The 19,041-nt window shown below is 56.2% G+C and overlaps 3 protein-coding genes and 1 non-coding gene across 15 annotated transcripts; 1 reads left to right on the plus strand and 3 right to left on the minus strand.

Annotated features, from left to right (window-relative positions):
- The first annotated feature begins 930 nt into the window (after window positions 1-930).
- serhl (serine hydrolase like) lies at window positions 931-7,145 on the plus strand. Of its 3 annotated transcripts, none has more exons than XM_088607093.1 (13): window positions 931-1,200; window positions 2,084-2,150; window positions 2,239-2,388; window positions 2,747-2,860; window positions 3,188-3,229; window positions 3,394-3,413; window positions 3,508-3,582; window positions 4,307-4,410; window positions 4,549-4,628; window positions 4,955-4,989; window positions 5,874-5,950; window positions 6,345-6,441; window positions 6,946-7,145. In XM_088607093.1, exons 2-13 carry the CDS (start codon window positions 2,096-2,098, stop codon window positions 7,066-7,068), a joined length of 972 nt encoding a protein of 323 aa, XP_088463219.1. In that variant the 5' UTR covers window positions 931-1,200; window positions 2,084-2,095; the 3' UTR covers window positions 7,069-7,145. The 3 variants fall into 3 exon arrangements, with proteins under 3 accessions (XP_088463219.1, XP_088463218.1, XP_088463220.1); XM_088607092.1 differs by having other exon boundaries at window positions 931-1,171; XM_088607094.1 differs by lacking the exon at window positions 2,084-2,150 and having other exon boundaries at window positions 931-1,171.
- Window positions 5,203-5,356, minus strand: LOC148648547 (U12 minor spliceosomal RNA). The gene has a single exon (XR_015926570.1). It is a non-coding gene; the product is annotated as a U12 minor spliceosomal RNA (small nuclear RNA).
- Window positions 7,141-10,496, minus strand: rrp7a (ribosomal RNA processing 7 homolog A). The gene is made up of 7 exons (XM_088607121.1): window positions 10,387-10,496; window positions 9,489-9,631; window positions 8,494-8,619; window positions 8,287-8,410; window positions 7,832-7,929; window positions 7,402-7,600; window positions 7,141-7,321 (listed from the first exon to the last, which is right to left on the minus strand). Exons 1-7 carry the CDS (start codon window positions 10,445-10,447, stop codon window positions 7,236-7,238), a joined length of 837 nt encoding a protein of 278 aa, XP_088463247.1. The 5' UTR covers window positions 10,448-10,496; the 3' UTR covers window positions 7,141-7,235.
- A 289-nt stretch (window positions 10,497-10,785) lies between these two features.
- Window positions 10,786-19,024, minus strand: poldip3 (polymerase (DNA-directed), delta interacting protein 3). Of its 10 annotated transcripts, none has more exons than XR_015926507.1 (11): window positions 18,878-19,024; window positions 17,140-17,303; window positions 16,336-16,670; window positions 15,876-16,034; window positions 15,568-15,789; window positions 15,389-15,466; window positions 13,079-13,208; window positions 12,763-12,829; window positions 12,064-12,307; window positions 11,974-11,993; window positions 10,786-11,819 (listed from the first exon to the last, which is right to left on the minus strand). XR_015926507.1 is itself a non-coding variant. In XM_088607015.1 (10 exons), exons 1-9 carry the CDS (start codon window positions 18,940-18,942, stop codon window positions 12,112-12,114), a joined length of 1,416 nt encoding a protein of 471 aa, XP_088463141.1. In that variant the 5' UTR covers window positions 18,943-19,024; the 3' UTR covers window positions 10,786-11,993; window positions 12,064-12,111. The 10 variants fall into 10 exon arrangements, 3 of the variants coding, with proteins under 3 accessions (XP_088463141.1, XP_088463143.1, XP_088463140.1); XR_015926505.1 differs by having other exon boundaries at window positions 10,786-11,885; XR_015926509.1 differs by lacking the exon at window positions 11,974-11,993 and having other exon boundaries at window positions 10,786-11,583; window positions 12,024-12,307.
- Between the last annotated feature and the right edge of the window lie 17 nt (window positions 19,025-19,041).

A 19,041-nucleotide genomic window follows, 5' to 3' on the forward strand; every position in this document is an offset into this window, starting at 1 on the left:
GGAGTGAGGTTTGGGTCCACCCGCTCCACGGAAAAGGAGAGACTCGCAGTGGAGCTGCTGGGGCCGCGGGCGTTACTGAGAACAGAGGAGCGGTAAATACATCTTCTCATTCCACACTGGACCCGGCCACATATTCATGATACGATTATTAGATTGTAATTATCGTATCAAACATCATCACCACTCACATCGAAATAGTTTCAAAATAAAGTCTGTCCGGAACAGTTCTTCTCCGGCCGTACAGAACACGCGTGAGCGTCGTGCTCACGGCTGAAGCTGGTCTAGCGGGCTCGGACCCGTGAGGACGGTTGCTGTCCAGCCGATGAGCTCCAGCAGGAGTCACACAGATTCCTTCCGCGTTTATCCCCACACCGCCCGGGAGCAGATTAACTGTTAAACCCAGAAGGGCGGCTCAGAGTTCAGATGACCTCTGATCAAGCTCAGTTTCCCGGCGTGTAGCTTCAAAGACTGAGGCATACTCCCGGATCACTGCAGTCTCACCACAGGTTCCACAAGCTAGACAGAGTCAGTAAAAACACGCTTTTAATTTTTGATGTAATGTCTTTATTATTCCATATATATTATGCACGTGGTAAGAAATTCTGTTTCTATATTGAATTCAATCCAAGCACAGCCTGTGAAAGTTGGTTAATTTAATCAGGATTTGACTCATCAAAAATGTAAACAGTTTAACAGAAGGCCAATCGATTAGATCACTTGGGAATGAGGCTCAAGAGATTTCATTTTGACTTCAATCGCGGTGTCATTTCAAATGACAGCTGTAAGAATGACGTAATGCCTTCCCGGCCTCTGACACGCTAGCCGCCCCGTCAATCACCGCCTCCTCCTCCCACTGATTGGTCACTGCCCGGCCAAGAAAGTGTTCTCTGATTGGAGCACAGTGACGTTCGAGGGAGCGACAGCACACTCTGATTGGCCAGACGGCCTCTAGGAGGTGGCACAGAAGCGGAAGAAAGCCGGAGGTCACTGTAAAGTTTGCGATACAGTTTTGCGGTGTTTTATTGTGGGTTAGACCAGAAGACTTTTCAATAACGCTTTTTACACACTGCATCATTTAGTACTTCTATTTCTGCCTTGACTGCACAGGGAACTTTATGAGATAGAGCTGGCAGCCCAGTGCGTGATCACCTGTCTCAGCCTGAGGAGCAGAGTGAGCAAAATACATTTCTTGTTTTAAATGTTCGTACATGTTTACTGATTCTGACTGCTTTTCCAACACTGTAATTCGTTGGTCTTGCCAATCCAGGTGTTTGAACCTGGTCTTTAGTTATCGCAGGGCCGAGACTCAGATCGTTTAAACAAGATGGATTCATCACGACAACAGCTCCTACATGACGACAGCGGCTCGGATCGCGAGAGTGGGGCTGAACACAGTGCTGGGAGATCCGTCAGGGTGTCACTAGTCACTAGTGTGTCTCCGTCAGGGTGTCACTAGTGTCTCCGTCAGGGTGTCCCTCAGTGTGTCTCTGTGTGTCAGTGTGTCTCCATCAGGGTGTCACTAGTGTCTCCGTCAGGGTGTCCCTCAGTGTGTCACTCAGTGTGTCTCTGTGTGTCAGTGTGTCTCCATCAGGCTGTCACTAGTGTCTCCGTCAGGGTGTCCCTCAGTGTGTCTCTGTGTGTCAGTGTGTCTCCATCAGGCTGTCACTAGTGTCTCCGTCAGGGTGTCCCTCAGTGTGTCTCTGTGTGTCAGTGTGTCTCCATCAGGCTGTCACTAGTGTCTCCGTCAGGGTGTCCCTCAGTGTGTCTCTGTGTGTCAGTGTGTCACTCAGTGTCTCTCAGTGTGTCTGTCAGGGTGTCTCAAGACACTCAGTCAGTGTGTTGGTCAGTCTGGCAGGGTGTTGGTCAGGCAGGTGGTCACTCTGAGTGTTGGTCAGTCTGGCAGGGTGTTGGTGACTCTGGCAGGGTGTTGGTGACTCTGGCAGGGTGTTGGTCAGGCAGGTGGTCACTCTGAGTGTTGGTCAGTCTGGCAGGGTGTTGGTCAGGGGCTGGTCGTTAGTTTACCCTGATGAACACACTGATGGACGCCTGTGTCCTGCTCTCTGTGTGCCTCTCGAACCCTCAGCTGGTGGGGGGAATGCTGCAGGCTGTGAGGCGACTGTCCACCTCCGTGTCCAGCATGAAGCACGCAGGTGAGGGGCCGCGGGCAGTCCCAGCCCTCCGTTGTGCCGCCTGCGGGCAGATCCCCCGCCCACGTCTGTCCTGAATCTCTACCCACAGTGCCCTGCAGAGAGGTGCAGTTTCCTGTCCCCTGGGGCCACATCGCGGCCAAGGACTGGGGTCCTCGCGACGGGCGTCCAGTGCTGTGCCTGCATGGGTGGTCAGACAACGCTGGGTCCTTCGACAGGCTGATACCCCTGCTGCCCGCAGGTCAGTGAAAGGGACATGCTAATACCTGGACCAGGCTGGACTTGGGTAGGACAGGGTGGTTTTATCGGGCTGGGCTCAAGAGGGCTGTGTTTGACTGGACAGTCATTCATGTTCAGTGTGTTAAACTGAATTTTATGGGACTGGACTCAACTGGACAGGCCTGTATTGATCTGGACTGGATTGTATGGGACTGGACTGGTATGGGCTTTATTAAACTGGACCAGGCTGTGTGGCAGTGCGTTGAAATGTGTATTGTATTGTGGTGCACTTACTCCAGTGTGAATCAGAACACATCTGACCAGCCTTGATTCTTTCTACAGCCTGCAAGTGAATCTCCCTCTCCCTCTCCCTCTCCCAGACTGCCGCTGTGTGGCAATCGATTTCCCGGGTCATGGCCTCTCCACGCACCGGCCCGCTGGAGTCCTGTACACCTTCCCGGCTTACGTGGCTGACATGCGGCGCGTCATCGAGGGTCAGGCTCTCCCAGCACTGCTCTCGCAGTGATCTGCTGCCTTAGTCATCTGCTCTCACAGTGATCTGGTGCCTCAGTGATCTGGTGCCTCAGTGATCTGGTGCCTCAGTGATCTGCTGCCTCAGTGTCTCCTGTCACAGTGATCTGCTGCCTCAGTGTCTGCTGCCTAAGTGTCTCCTGTCACAGTGATCTGGTGCCTCTGTGTTTGTTGTAGCAGTGATCTGTTGCATCGGTGTTTGCTGTCACAGTGATCTGGTGCTCAGTGTCTGCTGTAGCAGTGATCTGCAGGGATTCTGATTTCTGTCTTTTCTTCCTTGTGGTTTTCAGCTCTGGAGTGGAAGCGCTTCTCGGTCATTGGCCACAGTATGGGTGAGCGCTCTCTCGAGTCTTTCTGTCCATCACCAGTGTGTCACTCTGTAAGTGTGTCGCTGAGTCAGTGTGTCAGGTTCAGTAGAACAGTGGCCCAGTGCACCAGTGTCTCACTGTGCCAGGGTACCAGTATCTCCTCTAACTAGTGTCTGTTTGTGTTTCAGGCAGCAATGTGGCTGGATTGGTGAGTACAGAGTATTTGTTGTGAGAAGTTTCAATCTATTTGTTATGCTAAGGTGCCCTTGCTGTGTGTGAGCTCTCTGTGTGCTGTGTTGCAGTTCAGCGCAGTCTTCCCAGAGATGGTGGACTCATTTGTGATCTTGGATGCCCTGGGTTTCCTGCCTACAGAAATGGTGAGACAGCTAGAGTGCAATAAACACTTTGAACTCACTGCAGTGTCAGTGTACAGTAGTGTGCAGGAGGAGTGTGTGTATTAACCCCTCTCTCTCTCTCAGTGCAGTGTCAGTGTACAGTAGTGTGCAGGAGGAGTGTGTGTATTAACCCCTCTCTCTGTCAGTGCAGTGTCAGTGTACAGTAGTGTGCAGGAGGAGTGTGTGTATTAACCCCTCTCTCTCTCTCAGTGCAGTGTCAGTGTACAGTAGTGTGCAGGAGGAGTGTGTGTATTAACCCCTCTCTCTCTCTCAGTGCAGTGTCAGTGTACAGTAGTGTGCAGGAGGAGTGTGTGTATTAACCCCTCTCTCTCAGTGCAGTGTCAGTGTACAGTACTGTGCAGGAGGAGTGTGTGTATTAACCCCTCTCTCTCTCTCAGTGCAGTGTCAGTGTACAGTAGTGTGCAGGAGGAGAGTGTGTATTAACCCCTCGCTCTCTGCAGGAGGAGAGTGTGTATTAACCCCTCGCTCTCTGCAGGAGGAGTGTGTGTATTAACCCCTCGCTCTCTGCAGGAGGAGAGTGTGTATTAACCCCTCGCTCTCTGCAGGAGGAGAGTGTGTATTAACCCCTCGCTCTCTGCAGGAGGAGTGTGTGTATTAACCCCTCGCTCTCTGCAGGAGGAGAGTGTGTATTAACCCCTCGCTCTCTGCAGGAGGAGAGTGTGTATTAACCCCTCGCTCTCTGCAGGAGGAGATGGCCACTGCAGTGCGGAAGGGGATTGAGGAGCAGCTGCAGTTTGACAAGGAGAGGAGGAGTGAGAAGGTCTACAGCTATGACAGCGCCCTGAAACGGTCAGCTTCGAGTGCTCACCCCTCACTCTGTCTGTGTGTCGCCACAGAGCAATAGACCCCCTTTCCCCCACAGCAGTCTGATCCGCTCCAGGCTTTACCAACACAGACACTCACTTGAGCCCTGTCTCTCTCTCTCAGGTTACTGACTGCGAACCCCTCTCTGTCTGAGCAGTCGGCTCGCATCCTCATGGAGCGGGGAAGCACCCCAGTGGAAGGAGGTCAGTCAGTGTGTCTGTATGAACCCCTCTCTCTCAGTGCAGTGTTCATGTACTGGAGTGTCCAGTCAGTGTGTCTGTATGAACCCCTCTCTCTCTCAGTGCAGTGTTCATGTACTGGAGTGTCCAGTCAGTGTGTCTGTATGAACCCCTCTCTCTCTCAGTGCAGTGTTCATGTACTGGAGTGTCCAGTCAGTGTGTGTGTATGAACCCCTCTCTCTCTCAGTGCAGTGTTCATGTACTGGAGTGTCCAGTGTGTCTGTGACCCTGTACTGAATGAAGCAGTCAGAAGGTGGCAGGATGTTAATGACTCTGTTGTTCTGACGCAGGTGTTGTCTTCAGCAGAGACTTCAGAATCAACATGGTGAGTCTGCCTGTCCCAGTCCTCCCGCCGCCTGTGCGCTCGAGCCCCAGTGCTTCTGCGGGGGGGACGGGTTCGGCCACGCTGCCTGTGGAGCTGAACACAGTCAGGCCCTGTTCAGCGGTCGACGGGCGCAGGACCGTGCTCATATCGTCGTGCCCTCCGTTAGGGTTAGCGCCCCCTGCTGTTGTTCTGTCTTTAACGCTGTCTGGGGTCGGGGCAGATCACGTCGCCGCCGGCATCCCGCAAAGTAGGCAGGTCACCTGGCAGCTCCGACCTGTACCCGTTCAAAAATTGCTCTCGCTTGTCGTGGCGAGGACTCGGGCGTCACCCCGGGTCGTTATTTTCCTTACTCATTAGTTTAAGGCATGGCGGGTACAGGGCGAGGAGAGGGAGGGGGCCCCGGCGCCGAGCTGCCCCGGTCAGGGTGGGAGAGAGGCCGATGCCCCTCGCCTCCGGTCCGGGCCGATCCCCGGGTCAGTTCTGGGGGTCTGGGCGGTCCGCCGTAGAGGCTTTCACGCACCAGAGAGGCGACCGGTCAGTAAAGTGGACAGTGAGGCTCACGGGACTGGAGTGGACGCCTGGACCGCTGCAAAGGCTCATGGGAGGGGTTGTGGGCGGGGCATGCAGGAGCTGCCTGGCGGCTGATGTCCTTGTGTCTGAGCACTGGGGTCATCTACGGGCCGGACCGGGTCACTCTGGGCCCGGGAGTCTGCAGGGGCCGGTCCGGGTCGCTCCGGGCCCGGGAGTCTGCAGGGGCCGGTCCGGGTCACTCTGGGCCCAGAAGTCTGGAGGGGCCGGACCGGGTCGCTCTGAGTTTTGTTTACAACAGTGTTGAGCCCGGTTTGCACTGCTTAATCGTAAAACGGGGTTTCTTTCTGTTCTAGACCAACGTCGTACGGGCCACTCTGGATCAGGCTCTGGAACTGCAGTCCAGAATCCAGGCCAGGGTGCTCTTAATTCTGTGAGAATGACCTCTACTGTCCTTTCCGTACGCTCTCTCTCCTCCCGGCCACCTCCACACTCCTGCCACCCTTGGTGTAAACACTACCCAGGGAGGCTACAGGCACGCAGGCTGAGCTCTGTGCCCTCTGTTGGGGGGCGAAGACGATTGTCTGAAGGGGGTGAGGGGCGGTAGGGTGTGCCCACACCTCAGTGCTCCCCCCTGTGTGGCAGCTCTGACCCCAGATGTGAAAAACACAGTTTGGTGATTCCAGGCCGAGAGGGTAAAAAAATACTTCTTTGTGCTGACTGAATTGGTAGTGCTTCTTGCCTTGCGGTATGTTAGCGCACCAGAGCAGGGACAGCAGGAGTCCGTGAGAAAGGGGGACGTCTTCACACCTGTCTGTGTGTCTCAGGGCTGAGGACGGCTTTTGCAAGAGGTACATTCAGAAGCCCCAGCAGGAAGCCGTGACCTCAGCACTGCTCCAGGGGTACAGAGACAACCTGAGAGAGGTGAGGGAGCACCCTGTTCCTGTATGAACCCCTCTCTCTCTCAGTGCAGTGTTCATGTACTGGAGTGTCCAGTCAGTGTGTCTGTATGAACCCCTCTCTCTCTCAGTGCAGTGTTCATGTACTGGAGTGTCCAGTCAGTGTGTCTGTATGAACCCCTCTCTCTCAGTGCAGTGTTCATGTACTGGAGTGTCCAGTCAGTGTGTCTGTATGAACCCCTCTCTCTCAGTGCAGTGTTCATGTACTGGAGTGTCCAGTCAGTGTGTCTGTATGAACCCCTCTCTCTCTCAGTGCAGTGTTCATGTACTGGAGTGTCCAGTCAGTGTGTCTGTATGAACCCCTCTCTCTCTCAGTGCAGTGTTCATGTACTGGAGTGTCCAGTCAGTGTGTCTGTATTAACCCCCCTCTCTCTCTCAGTGCAGTGTTCATGTACTGGAGTGTCCAGTCAGTGTGTCTGTATTAACCCCCCTCTCTCTCTCTCTCTCTCTGTCTGTCTGTCTGTCTCAGTGCCAAATAGTAGAGGTCCCAGGAGACCACCATGTGCACCTGAACAGCCCTGAGACTGTGGCCCCCCTCATCAGCGCCTTCCTGGAGTCCCGTCCCTCGCTAACCCCCGGCGCCCGGCTGTGACTGACCGGTGCTCTGCACACTGTCCAGTCCAGTGTGTGGGATCAGCTGTGAACAGTGAATAAAGCAGACGCCTGCGAGCTGGGGGTGTGTTTATTTGTCGTGAGCAGCAGGAACTGGGTACAGGGCAGGAACACAGGCCGGGCCGCGGCCAGAGGGGGGCGAGGGGGTCAGTACGGTCGAAACTTCCTCTGCGCGCGCAGCACGGCGATTCTCTGCTTGTCCTCCTCGAACTTCCTGCGCAGCTCGGCGATGTCTGCGGGGACAGAGAGCCGGTTAGCGCCGGCCGGCCCCCGCGCCCCCCCCGGCCCCCCGCGCACCGCGCCGCTGACTCACGCTCTCTCTGCGTCTCGCGGTGCTGCCAGCTGTAGAAGTTCAGCAGCTCCTTCCTGGCCCTCTTCCTCCTCTCCCTCTCCAGGGCCCTCTGATTGGCCGCCTCGGTGTGGGGGCGGGCAGGGCGCCGCCCCCGCCGGGACACCTTCACCCAGCCCTCCTCGTCCGGCTTCCCCTCCTCCTCCGCCTCGCGCTTCGCCTCCTGGGGAGACCGAACCGCACCCTCAGACAAAATAGTGCCTCTGCTCATCGCAAGGGACGGCATGAAAGGGAGACCGCTGCAGTCCTGGCTCCACACACAACGGAACAGCTCAAAGGCATCACAACCGAAAGGGGACTTTCAAAAGGATTCCAACTGTGTTATAGTGAAGTTCATTAGTCGGTCATTTAGAAAACAAACAGTAATGAAACATCCCACCCCTGCAGTCCTCACCTCCTCCACTCTCCTGTCATACTCCTGCATGTACTGGTCCACTGCAGCCTGCAGTTCATCCGCCTGCACAATGGAGGCGCTGTAGTCTTCTATCCACTCTGAGAGGGGGGAAGGAGACGGGACAGAGAAATAAAGACCATCAGCACAAGAGCAACACCTGCAGAGCAGCTGAACAGAAACTCAGTCTGTAACAACACGTCTGCACCTCTGTGTCCTGCAGTCAGGGGGACAGTGGGGTTACAGACAGAGACTGGACACTGGAGCTGGAGAGAGGATAGAGTCACCCAGAGCCCCACACTGACACCCTTCATCATCATCATCACTCCTGAACAGACCCTCAGTCTGTAACAACACGTCTGCACCTCTGTGTCCTGTGTCAGGGGGACAGTGGGGTTACAGACAGAGACTGGACACTGGAGCTGGAGAGAGGAGAGTCAAGCTGGCTGTAACCTCACTTTGAAGCCCTGTTCTGAGGGGGTGCTGGGTGGTGGAGAGGACCAGCGGAGTCTCAGGTCGCAGTTTTTTGGCAGCAGCAACACTGGATGCTTTTTTAAACACAACGTAGGCCACACTGAAGCCCTGAGAGAAGAGACATGGGATAGAGGGGTTATTACTGGGGCAGGGGGAGACGGGAGGAGAGAGACGAGGGGAGACAGCAGTACCTTGTTTCGGGGCTTGCGGAAGTATTTAGACAGCTCGGGTTCTGACTGTTCCTTTGGGCCGGGCCTCTCTCTCAGCTCAACAGACTGTACCGGCCCACAGGGAGAGAACAGGCGCAGCAGACACTCCTGTTGCCCAGAGAGAGTGAGAGAGAGAGATAGAGAGAGTGAGAGGGACACACAGGAACACAGATCTCTTTCTTCAGCTTTGCATGTCCTCCAGAAAACACCGGCCTCCAGTACTCTGTGGAAGAGCTGGCAGGCTGGTGCCAAACCCGGTCTCAGCTGTCCTGGGAGAACGTGACCTTTGAGTCATCCCCGGTCAGCAGAGAAAACCTCCACTGGGCCCCTGAGCCAGGCCCTTCACCCCAGCTGCTTCAGGGGCGCCATATAAATGGCAGACCCTGCGCTCTGACCCCCAGCTTCTCTCCCTGTCTGTGTGTCTCACGGTGAGCAAGTTGGCGTATGTGAAAAGACAAACTCCTAATACAAGAAATTGTCTAGGGCCAATAAAGTGATCTTATATTATAACACATTGCAGTTTAATGTACAGTAACCTCCAGCCTGGACATTAAAAAGAGTCTTCACAACAGTGTGGGTGCTGAAAACCCTCTCTTATATTCTTATAGTTCTGTACACAATAGTGTTAGACCAGAGCCCTTGAGTCTGCTGTACCCGTGAGAGAATAGTACTGTATGTCCAGTAAAACCTAACACAAGTCTTACAGCCCCTGCTTTCTGCCACACTGGGTGAGTGCAGCTCACAGTGTCCTGCACACGCCTCGGTCCAGCTCAGTCACCAGGGGTGGGTCTTTGTCAGGGCAGGAGCTCCTCATGTACTGGACCTCACGCTCAGGTGAACATGAGCCTGCACACAGGCTGAGGGCGAGACGTGACACCGTTCTGCTGGACCGCCCCTGGGTTCCCGGTACATTAAAGTGATCTCTCTTATTGTGCACACACTGCTTGACAGCATTAAGTCAAGGGTCCAGTCCACACCTCTGAACAGTACGGGGGGACGTTGAGCACGAAGAGGGTCCGGTCGAGGGGCCGCGTGACACCGCTCTCCGCTCGGACTCTGTGCTCCTTCAGATACAGCCAGTGATGGGCCTGACTGGACTGGGAGAACTGCACTGGGAGAGCTGGGGAGAGAGGGAGTGGAGGCACACAGATCAACACAAAGTGTAACTGCACAAACAGCCCCATTATGTGAACAGTAGGAGAACCACCGCTGTCTGTTGACAGTAAAACTGACACGGCCCACACGATCAGCCGGGGACATCTAGTTCAGAACCAGAACCACAGGACACAAGGGAAACTACATTTTTAAAACCAGGGAACAGGAGGAGATTATTTACACCAGCTGCCCCGCTATGTTGTCGAAGCCGGTACCCCGGGTGAGGTCCGGCGATCAGTTCTCTGCGAACCCGGCTCGACTGTGACCTGTCTCGGCTGCACAGTCGACGGTCTGTTATCACTGTAAGGAGCTACTGTAAAGAGGTTTTCTCGGGAGTCGCATTTCCAGTGCCAGCCGGACAGTGTCGTGCTAACGGCTGCAGTTACTGCAGGGACAGTGGAGTTACCGCCTTCACTCTCACTAGCAGAGTTCACGCCCAACTGTAACAGTACACGGACAGTGGCGCTTACTTTGCGCCTTGCGTCCGGCTATATAGGTGTTTAATTCGTTGTTGAAGATCCTGCGGCCGCTTGGCTGACTTTGCTCATACAGCAGGAAGGTTCACGCACACCGCCAGCGTGGACACCGCGCTCCGAGGCTGTTCGCTCATCGAAACTCATATGCTGGCTATCCTCGTTCGCTCGGACCTCCATCTCCTGTAGCTCTGGTCTGGTTAATTCACCTCCCCACCCCGTTTCAACAAAACCGCGGTTATTTTACCTGTGAAGCCGCCAGGAATCTCCGCAGAAGCACTCCCATGTTTCGTTTTGGACGGCGCCATCTTTGCTTTGATTGTGGAAAGGAAACGGAAATGACGCCAATAGTGGGGGACACTAGGTGGGGGGATGGGACATCGGGAATTGTAGTCGCTGTACCAACTTCCGCTTCTTGTTATTGCAGTAAATACCAGCGCACTTTCAGGCCCAATGGCGTGATTTTATATAGAGGAAATACGCCTACATTAAAAATGTCTGTCGATGAAATTAACGCCAGTAACACACTGAATGGCCAAACATTAGTATCACCATGTCAGACTGGTAACTATTTCAGGGCAGCTAGACATCAGAGGAGGGAAAACACCCAAAACAACACTTTAAAAACCACAGACGCAGCCTCGGCTTTCTATAAACAAACATTTATTCAGAAACAAGTAACTTTCACACCTTCCTCAGTCCCGACAACAAGGAGAGGGAGGAAGGACAAAAATGAAACAGAACTGCCACAGAGAGAGAGCGAGGGAGAGGGGGTCGGGCAGACGGAGGGACCCTGACCGTCCGCGTCTGGGTGCCGGTCAGCGAGAGCGAGTGGACGCCGCAGGACGGAGAGCGAGCGGCGAGCGGACACCAGGGGCGCCGCGGACCAGCGGGGAGAGACCTGGCCGAGAATGCCCCCGCCCGCAGCGCGGCTCCCGGCTGAGAAACTCCTCCGACGGGAAGGGGAGCCCCCGGCGCCGTCCCCCCAGAAACCTCAGGAGAGAGAGAAAGCTCTGCGGTCGCCTGCGCTCCACACCGACAGCGTTACAGAACCTCACAGCATTGGGGTCCACAAGAGGGGCCCCACGACACAGTGCAGCCCTGTGACCCCCGAAACCCCGGCCCCAGACCCCCGCGCGCCGGGCCTCGCCCCGTCAGTGGGCTGGAGCCTCTCCTGACCTGACCCGGGGCGCCCTGCCCGGGGGTCTCTGCTCAGGCTGAGCCCGGCATCACGTGGGCCTCTGGGGTCCCACAGACACACCCCAGACACCCCTGGGGGAACCCCGGTCGAGGCCGGCTACGTCCTGTCACAATGTGTGGGTACAGAACGGAGTGGGCCTGTGTGTGTGTCAGCAGGGTCTGTGTCTGTGTGTGTGGGTGTGGGGGTGTCTGGACCTGTGGGGGTGTCTGTGGGTGTCAAGAGTGTGTGTGGGTGTGTCTGGACCTGTCTGCGTGTAAGTGTGTCTGGACCTGTGCGTGGGTGTCTGTGGGTGTGTGTGTGTCTGGACCTGAGTGGGTGTCTGTGGGTGTGTGTGTGTCTGGACCTGAGTGGGTGTCTCTGGACCTGTGAGGGTGTCAGAGTGTGTGTGTCTGTGTGTGTGGCTGTCTCTGGACCTGTGTGGGTGTCAGAGTGTGTGTGGGTGTGGGTGTCTCTGGACCTGTGTGGGTGTCAGAGTGTGTGTGTGGGTGTCAGAGTGTGTGTGGGTGTGGGTGTCTCTGGACCTGTGTGGGTGTCAGAGTGTGTGTGTGGGTGTCAGAGTGTGTGTGGGTGTGTGGGTGTCTCTGGACCTGTGTGGGTGTCAGAGTGTGTGTGTGGGTGTCAGAGTGTGTGTGGGTGTGTGGGTGTCTCTGGACCTGTGTGGGTGTCAGAGTGTGTGTCTGGACCTGTGTGGGTGTCAGAGTGTGTGTGTGAGTGTGTCTGGACCTGTGTGGGTGTGTCTGGACAGAGGTCTGAGCGACTTCAGCCCACAGGTCAGATCTTGATGCGGAAGGCGGTGGGCTGGGCTGTGCTGTCCGGGGGAGGGGCAGGCGAGGTCTTGAACAGGGCGCGGAGGACAGTCTGGGGGTCCACTTCGGGAGGGGGCTGTGAGGACGGGGGCCTCGGGCCCAGGCGGCGCAGCTCGGGGGGGCCAGTATCCTTCTTCACCCCTGGACTGTCGCTGAGCCTCCTGGGAGAGAGAGAGAGAGGGGTTGACACTGAATCCCCTGGAGACCTTACTGCTGGGCAGGAGAGGAGTTTACTGTATATTTGGCCATAGGGAAGCACTAGAAAAGTTACTGCTGACCTTTTATACACTTACTGGATAAGGCATACAAAGAGCTTAAGTCTCAAAAAGAATAAAAACTTCAGTTTTAATTAATTGCTGGTTAACCATTAATTGGAAGATGTCTACGTAACTAAGCTATATCAGTGTTTTCTTCAAGCAGGTAGTTATAATTGGCCTTCTACACAAAACAGTTTTGGGATTCTTAAGATAAGCAGTTGGCCTCTGCAGGCCCCTGGGCCTATCAGCAGCACACACTGAAATGTCGCATTTGTGCCGAACAGAGAAAGAACCTGTAACCCTTCAGGACAGACACCCTGACTGGCCGCTGCAGTCAGCAGGAGAGGGAAGACACTCACAGCAGTATGGGCTGGTCGGAGGTGATGACGTTGCCCTGGATGTGCAGGGTGCACTTCATCGGCTGGCCTGAGGGACAGGAAGGTTTCCTCATGAGTGCCTCCTACTCCATGAATCCGCACACACAAGTTCACACGCTGCAGCGCCGTGTTCTCCCCTCGCCTCCAGACCCCAAACCCAGCTGCCCCCCGAGCTCCTGCAAAACCTGAACACCACCCCTCACAGTCCTCAGTTCACCCCTCCTCAACACCCCACCCTCGACCGTCCTCAACACGACTTCCCAACTGATCTCCCCCCCAGAGCCACGGCCCGCCATACCGTCCAGGCAGCGGTTGTTGTACTTCCTGTAGGCAGAGACGGCATCCTCCTTCTTCACAAACACCACCTCGGCCACCCCGGCCTTCACCAGCCGAGCTCGTTTCAGAGCCCCACACACACAGAACAGCTCCTGCCAGAGAGAGAGGGGTTCATACAGACACACTGACTGGACACTCCAGTACATGAACACTGCACTGAGAGAGAGGGGTTAATACAGACACCCTGACTGGACACTCCAGTACATGAACACTGCACTGAGAGAGAGAGGTGTTCATACAGACACACTGACTGGACACTCCAGTACATGAACACTGCACTGAGAGAGAGAGGGGTTCATACAGACACACTGACTGGACACTCCAGTACATGAACACTGTACTGAGAGAGAGGGGTTCATACAGACACACTGACTGGACACTCCAGTACATGAACACTGCACTGAGAGAGAGGGGTTAATACAGACACCCTGACTGGACACTCCAGTACATGAACACTGCACTGAGAGAGAGAGGGGTTCATACAGACACACTGACTGGACACTCCAGTACATGAACACTGCACTGAGAGAGAGAGGGGTTCATACAGACACACTGACTGGACACTCCAGTACATGAACACTGCACTGAGAGAGAGAGGGGTTCATACAGACACACTGACTGGACACTCCAGTACATGAGCACTGCACTGAGAGAGAGAGGGGTTCATACAGACACACTGACTGGACACTCCAGTACATGAACACTGCACTGAGAGAGAGAGGGGTTCATACAGACACACTGACTGGACACTCCAGTACATGAACACTGCACTGAGAGAGAGAGGGGTTCATACAGACACACTGACTGGACACTCCAGTACATGAACACTGCACTGAGAGAGAGAGGGGTTCATACAGACACACTGACTGGACACTCCAGTACATGAACACTGCACTGAGAGAGAGAGGGGTTCATACAGACACACTGACTGGACACTCCAGTACATGAACACTGCACTGAGAGAGAGAGGGGTTCATACAGACACACTGACTGGACACTCCAGTACATGAACACTGCACTGAGAGAGAGAGGGGTTCATACAGACACACTGACTGGACACTCCAGTACATGAACACTGCACTGAGAGAGAGGGGTTCATACAGACACACTGACTGGACACTCCAGTACATGAACACTGCACTGAGAGAGAGAGGGGTTAATACAGACACACTGACTGGACACTCCAGTACATGAACACTGCACTGAGAGAGAGAGGGATTCATACACACACACTGACTGGACACTCCAGTACATGAACACTGCACTGAGAGAGAGAGGGGTTAATACAGACACACTGACTGGACACTCCAGTACATGAACACTGCACTGAGAGAGAGAGGGGTTCATACACACACACTGACTGGACACTCCAGTACATGAACACTGCACTGAGAGAGAGAGGGGTTCATACAGACACACTGACTGGACACTCCAGTACATGAACACTGCACTGAGAGAGAGAGGGGTTCATACAGACACACTGACTGGACACTCCAGTACATGAACACTGCACTGAGAGAGAGAGGGGTTCATACAGACACACTGACTGGACACTCCAGTACATGAACACTGCACTGAGAGAGAGAGGGGTTCATACAGACACACTGACTGGACACTCCAGTACATGAACACTGCACTGAGAGAGAGAGGGGTTCATACAGACACACTGACTGGACACTCCAGTACATGAACACTGCACTGAGAGAGAGGGGTTCATACAGACACACTGACTGGACACTCCAGTACATGAACACTGCACTGAGAGAGAGAGGGGTTAATACAGACACACTGACTGGACACTCCAGTACATGAACACTGCACTGAGAGAGAGAGGGATTCATACACACACACTGACTGGACACTCCAGTACATGAACACTGCACTGAGAGAGAGAGGGGTTAATACAGACACACTGACTGGACACTCCAGTACATGAACACTGCACTGAGAGAGAGAGGGGTTCATACAGACACACTGACTGGACACTCCAGTACATGAACACTGCACTGAGAGAGAGGGGTTCATACAGACACACTGACTGGACACTCCAGTACATGAACACTGCACTGAGAGAGAGAGGGGTTCATACAGACACACTGACTGGACACTCCAGTACATGAACACTGCACTGAGAGAGAGAGGGGTTAATACAGACACACTGACTGGACACTCCAGTACATGAACACTGCACTGAGAGAGTCTTATTCACTCACTGTATCAGAGGTGTCATGTGCTGCACTAGTGTAATATACTGTAAAGGAGTGCTATTTACCACAATGTCCTCCTCAGTGACCCGGGAGTGCAGGTTGTTCACAGTCATCTTGGTCCCTTCTAATGGACTGAAGACGGGCTGAGAGAAAGAGGGGGGGTTAATCCAGTCACACCGAGTGAGGGGGTGTCAGTAATGATAAGGACATGAGAAACAGAGAGATGCCCAGGAGCAGACTGTACCTGTGGGGGTGCGCTCGCAGTGCTCTCTGTACCGCCCCCTTGTGGATGGTTGACGAGCGTGCGGGAGACCGCCTGGAGGGCGTGGGTCCGCAGCGGAGCAGCCTGGGACCCCGAGGTCAGGAGGGGGGCAGCGGGCGCGGAGGGGGGTGCCGTGTACGTGTCGTTCTGGACCACCTTGGTCAGGGGCCCAGGGAGGGAGAACAGGGAACCACTGGCTCCTGGCTGCAAGGGAGAGAGGGCGGGGGGACGGGTTAGGCAGACGCACGCGGAGGCGTGGCGTGTACCACACCGGCACGGCCGGCACTGACCCGCATCTGCGCCAGGTCGTTGGTCGTCGTGATCTTCATCTGCTTGCTGGGAATGATGGAGGGTCCCTCGTCCTCCTCGCCCGAGAGCACCTGCGGTCCCGGCACCGATCGCGTCGCCATGTTGATCCGGACGCCGCTGGTCAGTCCCACGGGCCTCTGCTGCCAGAGGAGAGGGAGAGGGGTCAGAGTGCAGGGCAGTGTCAGGCCAGGGTGACCTCCCCAGACGCGTCTGGGAGCTCTGGGACGCCTCGGCGCTCCCAACAGGGGGACCGAGCCCCAGTCCCGCAGGATCTACGGGCCACTGATAAATCACCCAGTTCAAGGCCCACGGAGCGGTCCGTCTGTGGTCAGCAGTGCCAGTGGGTGGGTGGCCTGGGGTGACCTGTGAGAGCTGCCGGACACCGGACACCGGACACCGGACACCGGACACCGGACACGGCCAGCGCAGGCAGTAACCTACCTGTATCGTCTTGGTGATCTTCACGGTGGGCATGGCCGCCCCCACGGTGGGCGTGGCCACGGCAATGCTCCGCTTGAGGCTCAGCCTATCGCGGGCGTCCACCACCTTCTTGACCCCGCCCACCGCCTGGGCCCCGCCCACCCGGGAGTTTAACCCTTGCTGGTGCGGGGGGATCTGCGCCGTCCTGACGGCGGCCGGCTGGCCGTGCTGCTGCTGCTGCTGCTTCCGCGAGTTTATCATCTCCCTGGCGTCCTGCACCGCGCCCCGGATCCGGAGCCGCGCGTCCTTCTGCGTGAGCTTCTCGCGGGCGTCTTTCAGGGGGAACGTTCCCGAGGCTGGGAGACAGACACGGAGAAAAGCCCAGACTCAAAACTCCTCCTCCCACACCGGCCTTGCTGTTATGGGGTCGGTGCCTGTGGCCCGTCCCTCGGTGCATCGTGCCAGCTCTGCGTCACTGTGTGCTTTGACTGTTCTTTTACTTTCCATCTGAAGTGATTTTGTGCAGCTACTTCTAAAGGTATTATATACGCTCAAGTGTATCACCAGCTGTGCCAGTCTCCTGTCTTTGTTAACTGGTTTGAACTGTTTTCTTGTAAGCCGCTGGGAGTGAGGAGTTTTAAAGGCGCCTCAGCAGCTACAGTCCAAGACCGTTCCCCCGAGACGAGGAGCTCGGCGAGACCCCAAGACAGGAGCGCTGTGTGCGCCCCGACAGGACCGCGGGTGCCGGTCAGCGCGGCCAGGACCGGCCGACGGGGCCCCATCCCCGCGCTCGGAGAACCCGGGTTCGAGCCCCGGCTGCCTCACCTCCTCCCAGCCTCTGGCGGGCGTCCGTCACCCCGATCTTCTGCCTGGCGTCGAAGACCCCCGCCCCGGCTCCCGCGGCCCCCCGGGACAGCAGGGGGGGCACGGAGGCGGAGGCGGAGACCGGGGGGCCGATCCGGGAGCGCACCCCCCCGCGCGCCACCGGTCTGAGAGGGAGAGAGCAAGAGACGCAGGTCAGCGCTGTCCTGCCTGTCCACACTGAGCTACAGCGCCGGACACACGCCTGCACACCCACAGCTTTGGACGACCGAAACCCCTCGAGCGCAGCACGTGTGTACGTGTCCACTGGGACTCTCAATCGCACTGATCTCTCGGGACAGCAGGCCACTAGCAAGGAGGTGGTAATAATATTATTAGAGTGATAATAAAATCCCTTACACTTATCAAGTGCTTTTCTGGGCACTCCACCCACAGCGCTGTACAGGTCATGGGGATCCCCTCCACCCCCACCTGGATGATGCGCCAGTCCGCTCCCCACACCCCAGCTCTCAGTGGGGAGGAGAGCAGAGGGATGGAGCCAGTTCGCAGACAGGAATTATTAGGAGGCCGTGACCGGTAAAGGCCAGGGGGAGATTTAGGTAAATGGTACATTGCAAAATGGGACATCATAAATATCATGTTTTTTGTTGACTAACCATGTGGCAGGGAACAGAAGCACATGGCCGCCCGAGACAGCAGCGCAGAGTGCAGAGGCGTGTTGTGCACAGTGAGCGGACCGTGAGGCGCCCGGCTCTGGGGCAGAAGCTGTTCTGACGCCTGGCGGCCCGGGCTGTCATGGTGGGAGCTGCCTGGGAGCTCACTGATCCCTGAACCTTCCCCTGGATCGGCCCCCACAGCACAGGCGGGCCAATGTGCTCCAGTCACCCCCCACTCTTTGTGCACAGCGTGCCTTGGTGGGGGGTAGTTCCAGTCTCAGCTTGCAGCTCGCTGCTTTCACAGCTCTGAAGTCGTGAACTGAGTCCTGAGGTCCCGACAGGAAGAGGCTCAGATCCGGAGACCCCTGCCCGACATCCGTCTCGCAGGCCGCCGGACCATGGCGACCAGAGGCGTCTGCGTACGGCCATACTGCCGCAGCAGGCGGCCTTTACAGGGTCTTCCTCCGGCTTTCAAACTCTGTCCTTTTCCCCTCCGCTGGCTCGGCCCCACCTCTGCCCCCCCTGCGCTACACACCATCGGCAGGCGAAACCACGGCACCTCCCGTGAGCGGATCACGCCTCTCCATCCGGGAGTGGAGTTCGGGACATTTCCACGTATGTGCGTCTCACAAGGATATAAAATCCCCATGTGAGAGATTCACAGCTCTGCCCGCGCCGCTAATCGGCCCTTATCCCTTCCTACAGCCCCCCCGTACCCCTCTCTTTGTTCTGCCACCGAGCAGACGTGCTCAGCCGGTTAACTTTCATTGTTTTGGGCTGTTTTAATAAAGCGAATTTGGTCGACGCGATTCTCGAAGGAGAAGATGGACGGCGAGCTCGGCCAATCAAGGCGCTGGCCCGGCCGGAAGAGCCAATGAGGGAACAGAACCCAAGGCGGTCCAGCCAATCAGCCGCGAGCGGGGAGGCGGGACCCCACCAGTGAGGTGTTAAACAGGAGACGCGACGGTTTGCAACAAAGCGAAAATATCCAGAAAAACAAAACAGCAACAAACACAAATTCTCGGCTCCCTCTCAGAGCCCCGTCAACAAACGCGGCTCTTTCCCGTCGCACGGCTCGGACTCACCTGGCGTTTCCTTTGCCGTTCAGACCTCGCAGCCGTATCAGCTCATCCAGGGAGAGGTCCGCCATCTTGTCACTGTGAGGGGGGGGCGGGGCGGGGGGAAGTCAGCGCGAGGACCCAGGCGCTACGGCGGCCGCGGAGGGACGGACAGTGCCGGAGAGAGAGCC

This window comes from Lepisosteus platostomus, chromosome 14 (genome assembly GCF_059453375.1).
Source record: "Lepisosteus platostomus isolate fLepPlt1 chromosome 14, fLepPlt1.hap1, whole genome shotgun sequence".
Classification (NCBI taxonomy): Eukaryota; Metazoa; Chordata; class Actinopteri; order Semionotiformes; family Lepisosteidae; genus Lepisosteus; species Lepisosteus platostomus.

Excerpts from the sequence above, each read along its gene's own strand:
- serhl (XM_088607093.1), top strand. The coding sequence starts at position 2,096 with ATGCTGCAGGCTGTGAGGCGACTGTCCACCTCCGTGTCCAGCATGAAG. Across the intron at positions 2,389-2,746 it reads GATACCCCTGCTGCCCGCAG|ACTGCCGCTGTGTGGCAATC; the intron begins GTCAGTGAAAGG and ends TCCCTCTCCCAG. Across the intron at positions 4,990-5,873 it reads GAGACTTCAGAATCAACATG|ACCAACGTCGTACGGGCCAC; the intron begins GTGAGTCTGCCT and ends TTTCTGTTCTAG.
- rrp7a (XM_088607121.1), bottom strand. The coding sequence starts at position 10,447 with ATGGCGCCGTCCAAAACGAAACATGGGAGTGCTTCTGCGGAGATTCCT. Across the intron at positions 7,930-8,286 it reads CCTCAGAACAGGGCTTCAAA|AGTGGATAGAAGACTACAGC; the intron begins GTGAGGTTACAG and ends CCCCCCTCTCAG. Across the intron at positions 7,322-7,401 it reads CCGCGAGACGCAGAGAGAGC|ACATCGCCGAGCTGCGCAGG; the intron begins GTGAGTCAGCGG and ends CTGTCCCCGCAG.
- poldip3 (XM_088607015.1), bottom strand. The coding sequence starts at position 18,942 with ATGGCGGACCTCTCCCTGGATGAGCTGATACGGCTGCGAGGTCTGAAC. Across the intron at positions 17,304-18,877 it reads AACGGCAAAGGAAACGCCAG|ACCGGTGGCGCGCGGGGGGG; the intron begins GTGAGTCCGAGC and ends TCTCCCTCTCAG. Across the intron at positions 16,035-16,335 it reads AGATCACCAAGACGATACAG|CAGAGGCCCGTGGGACTGAC; the intron begins GTAGGTTACTGC and ends CTCCTCTGGCAG.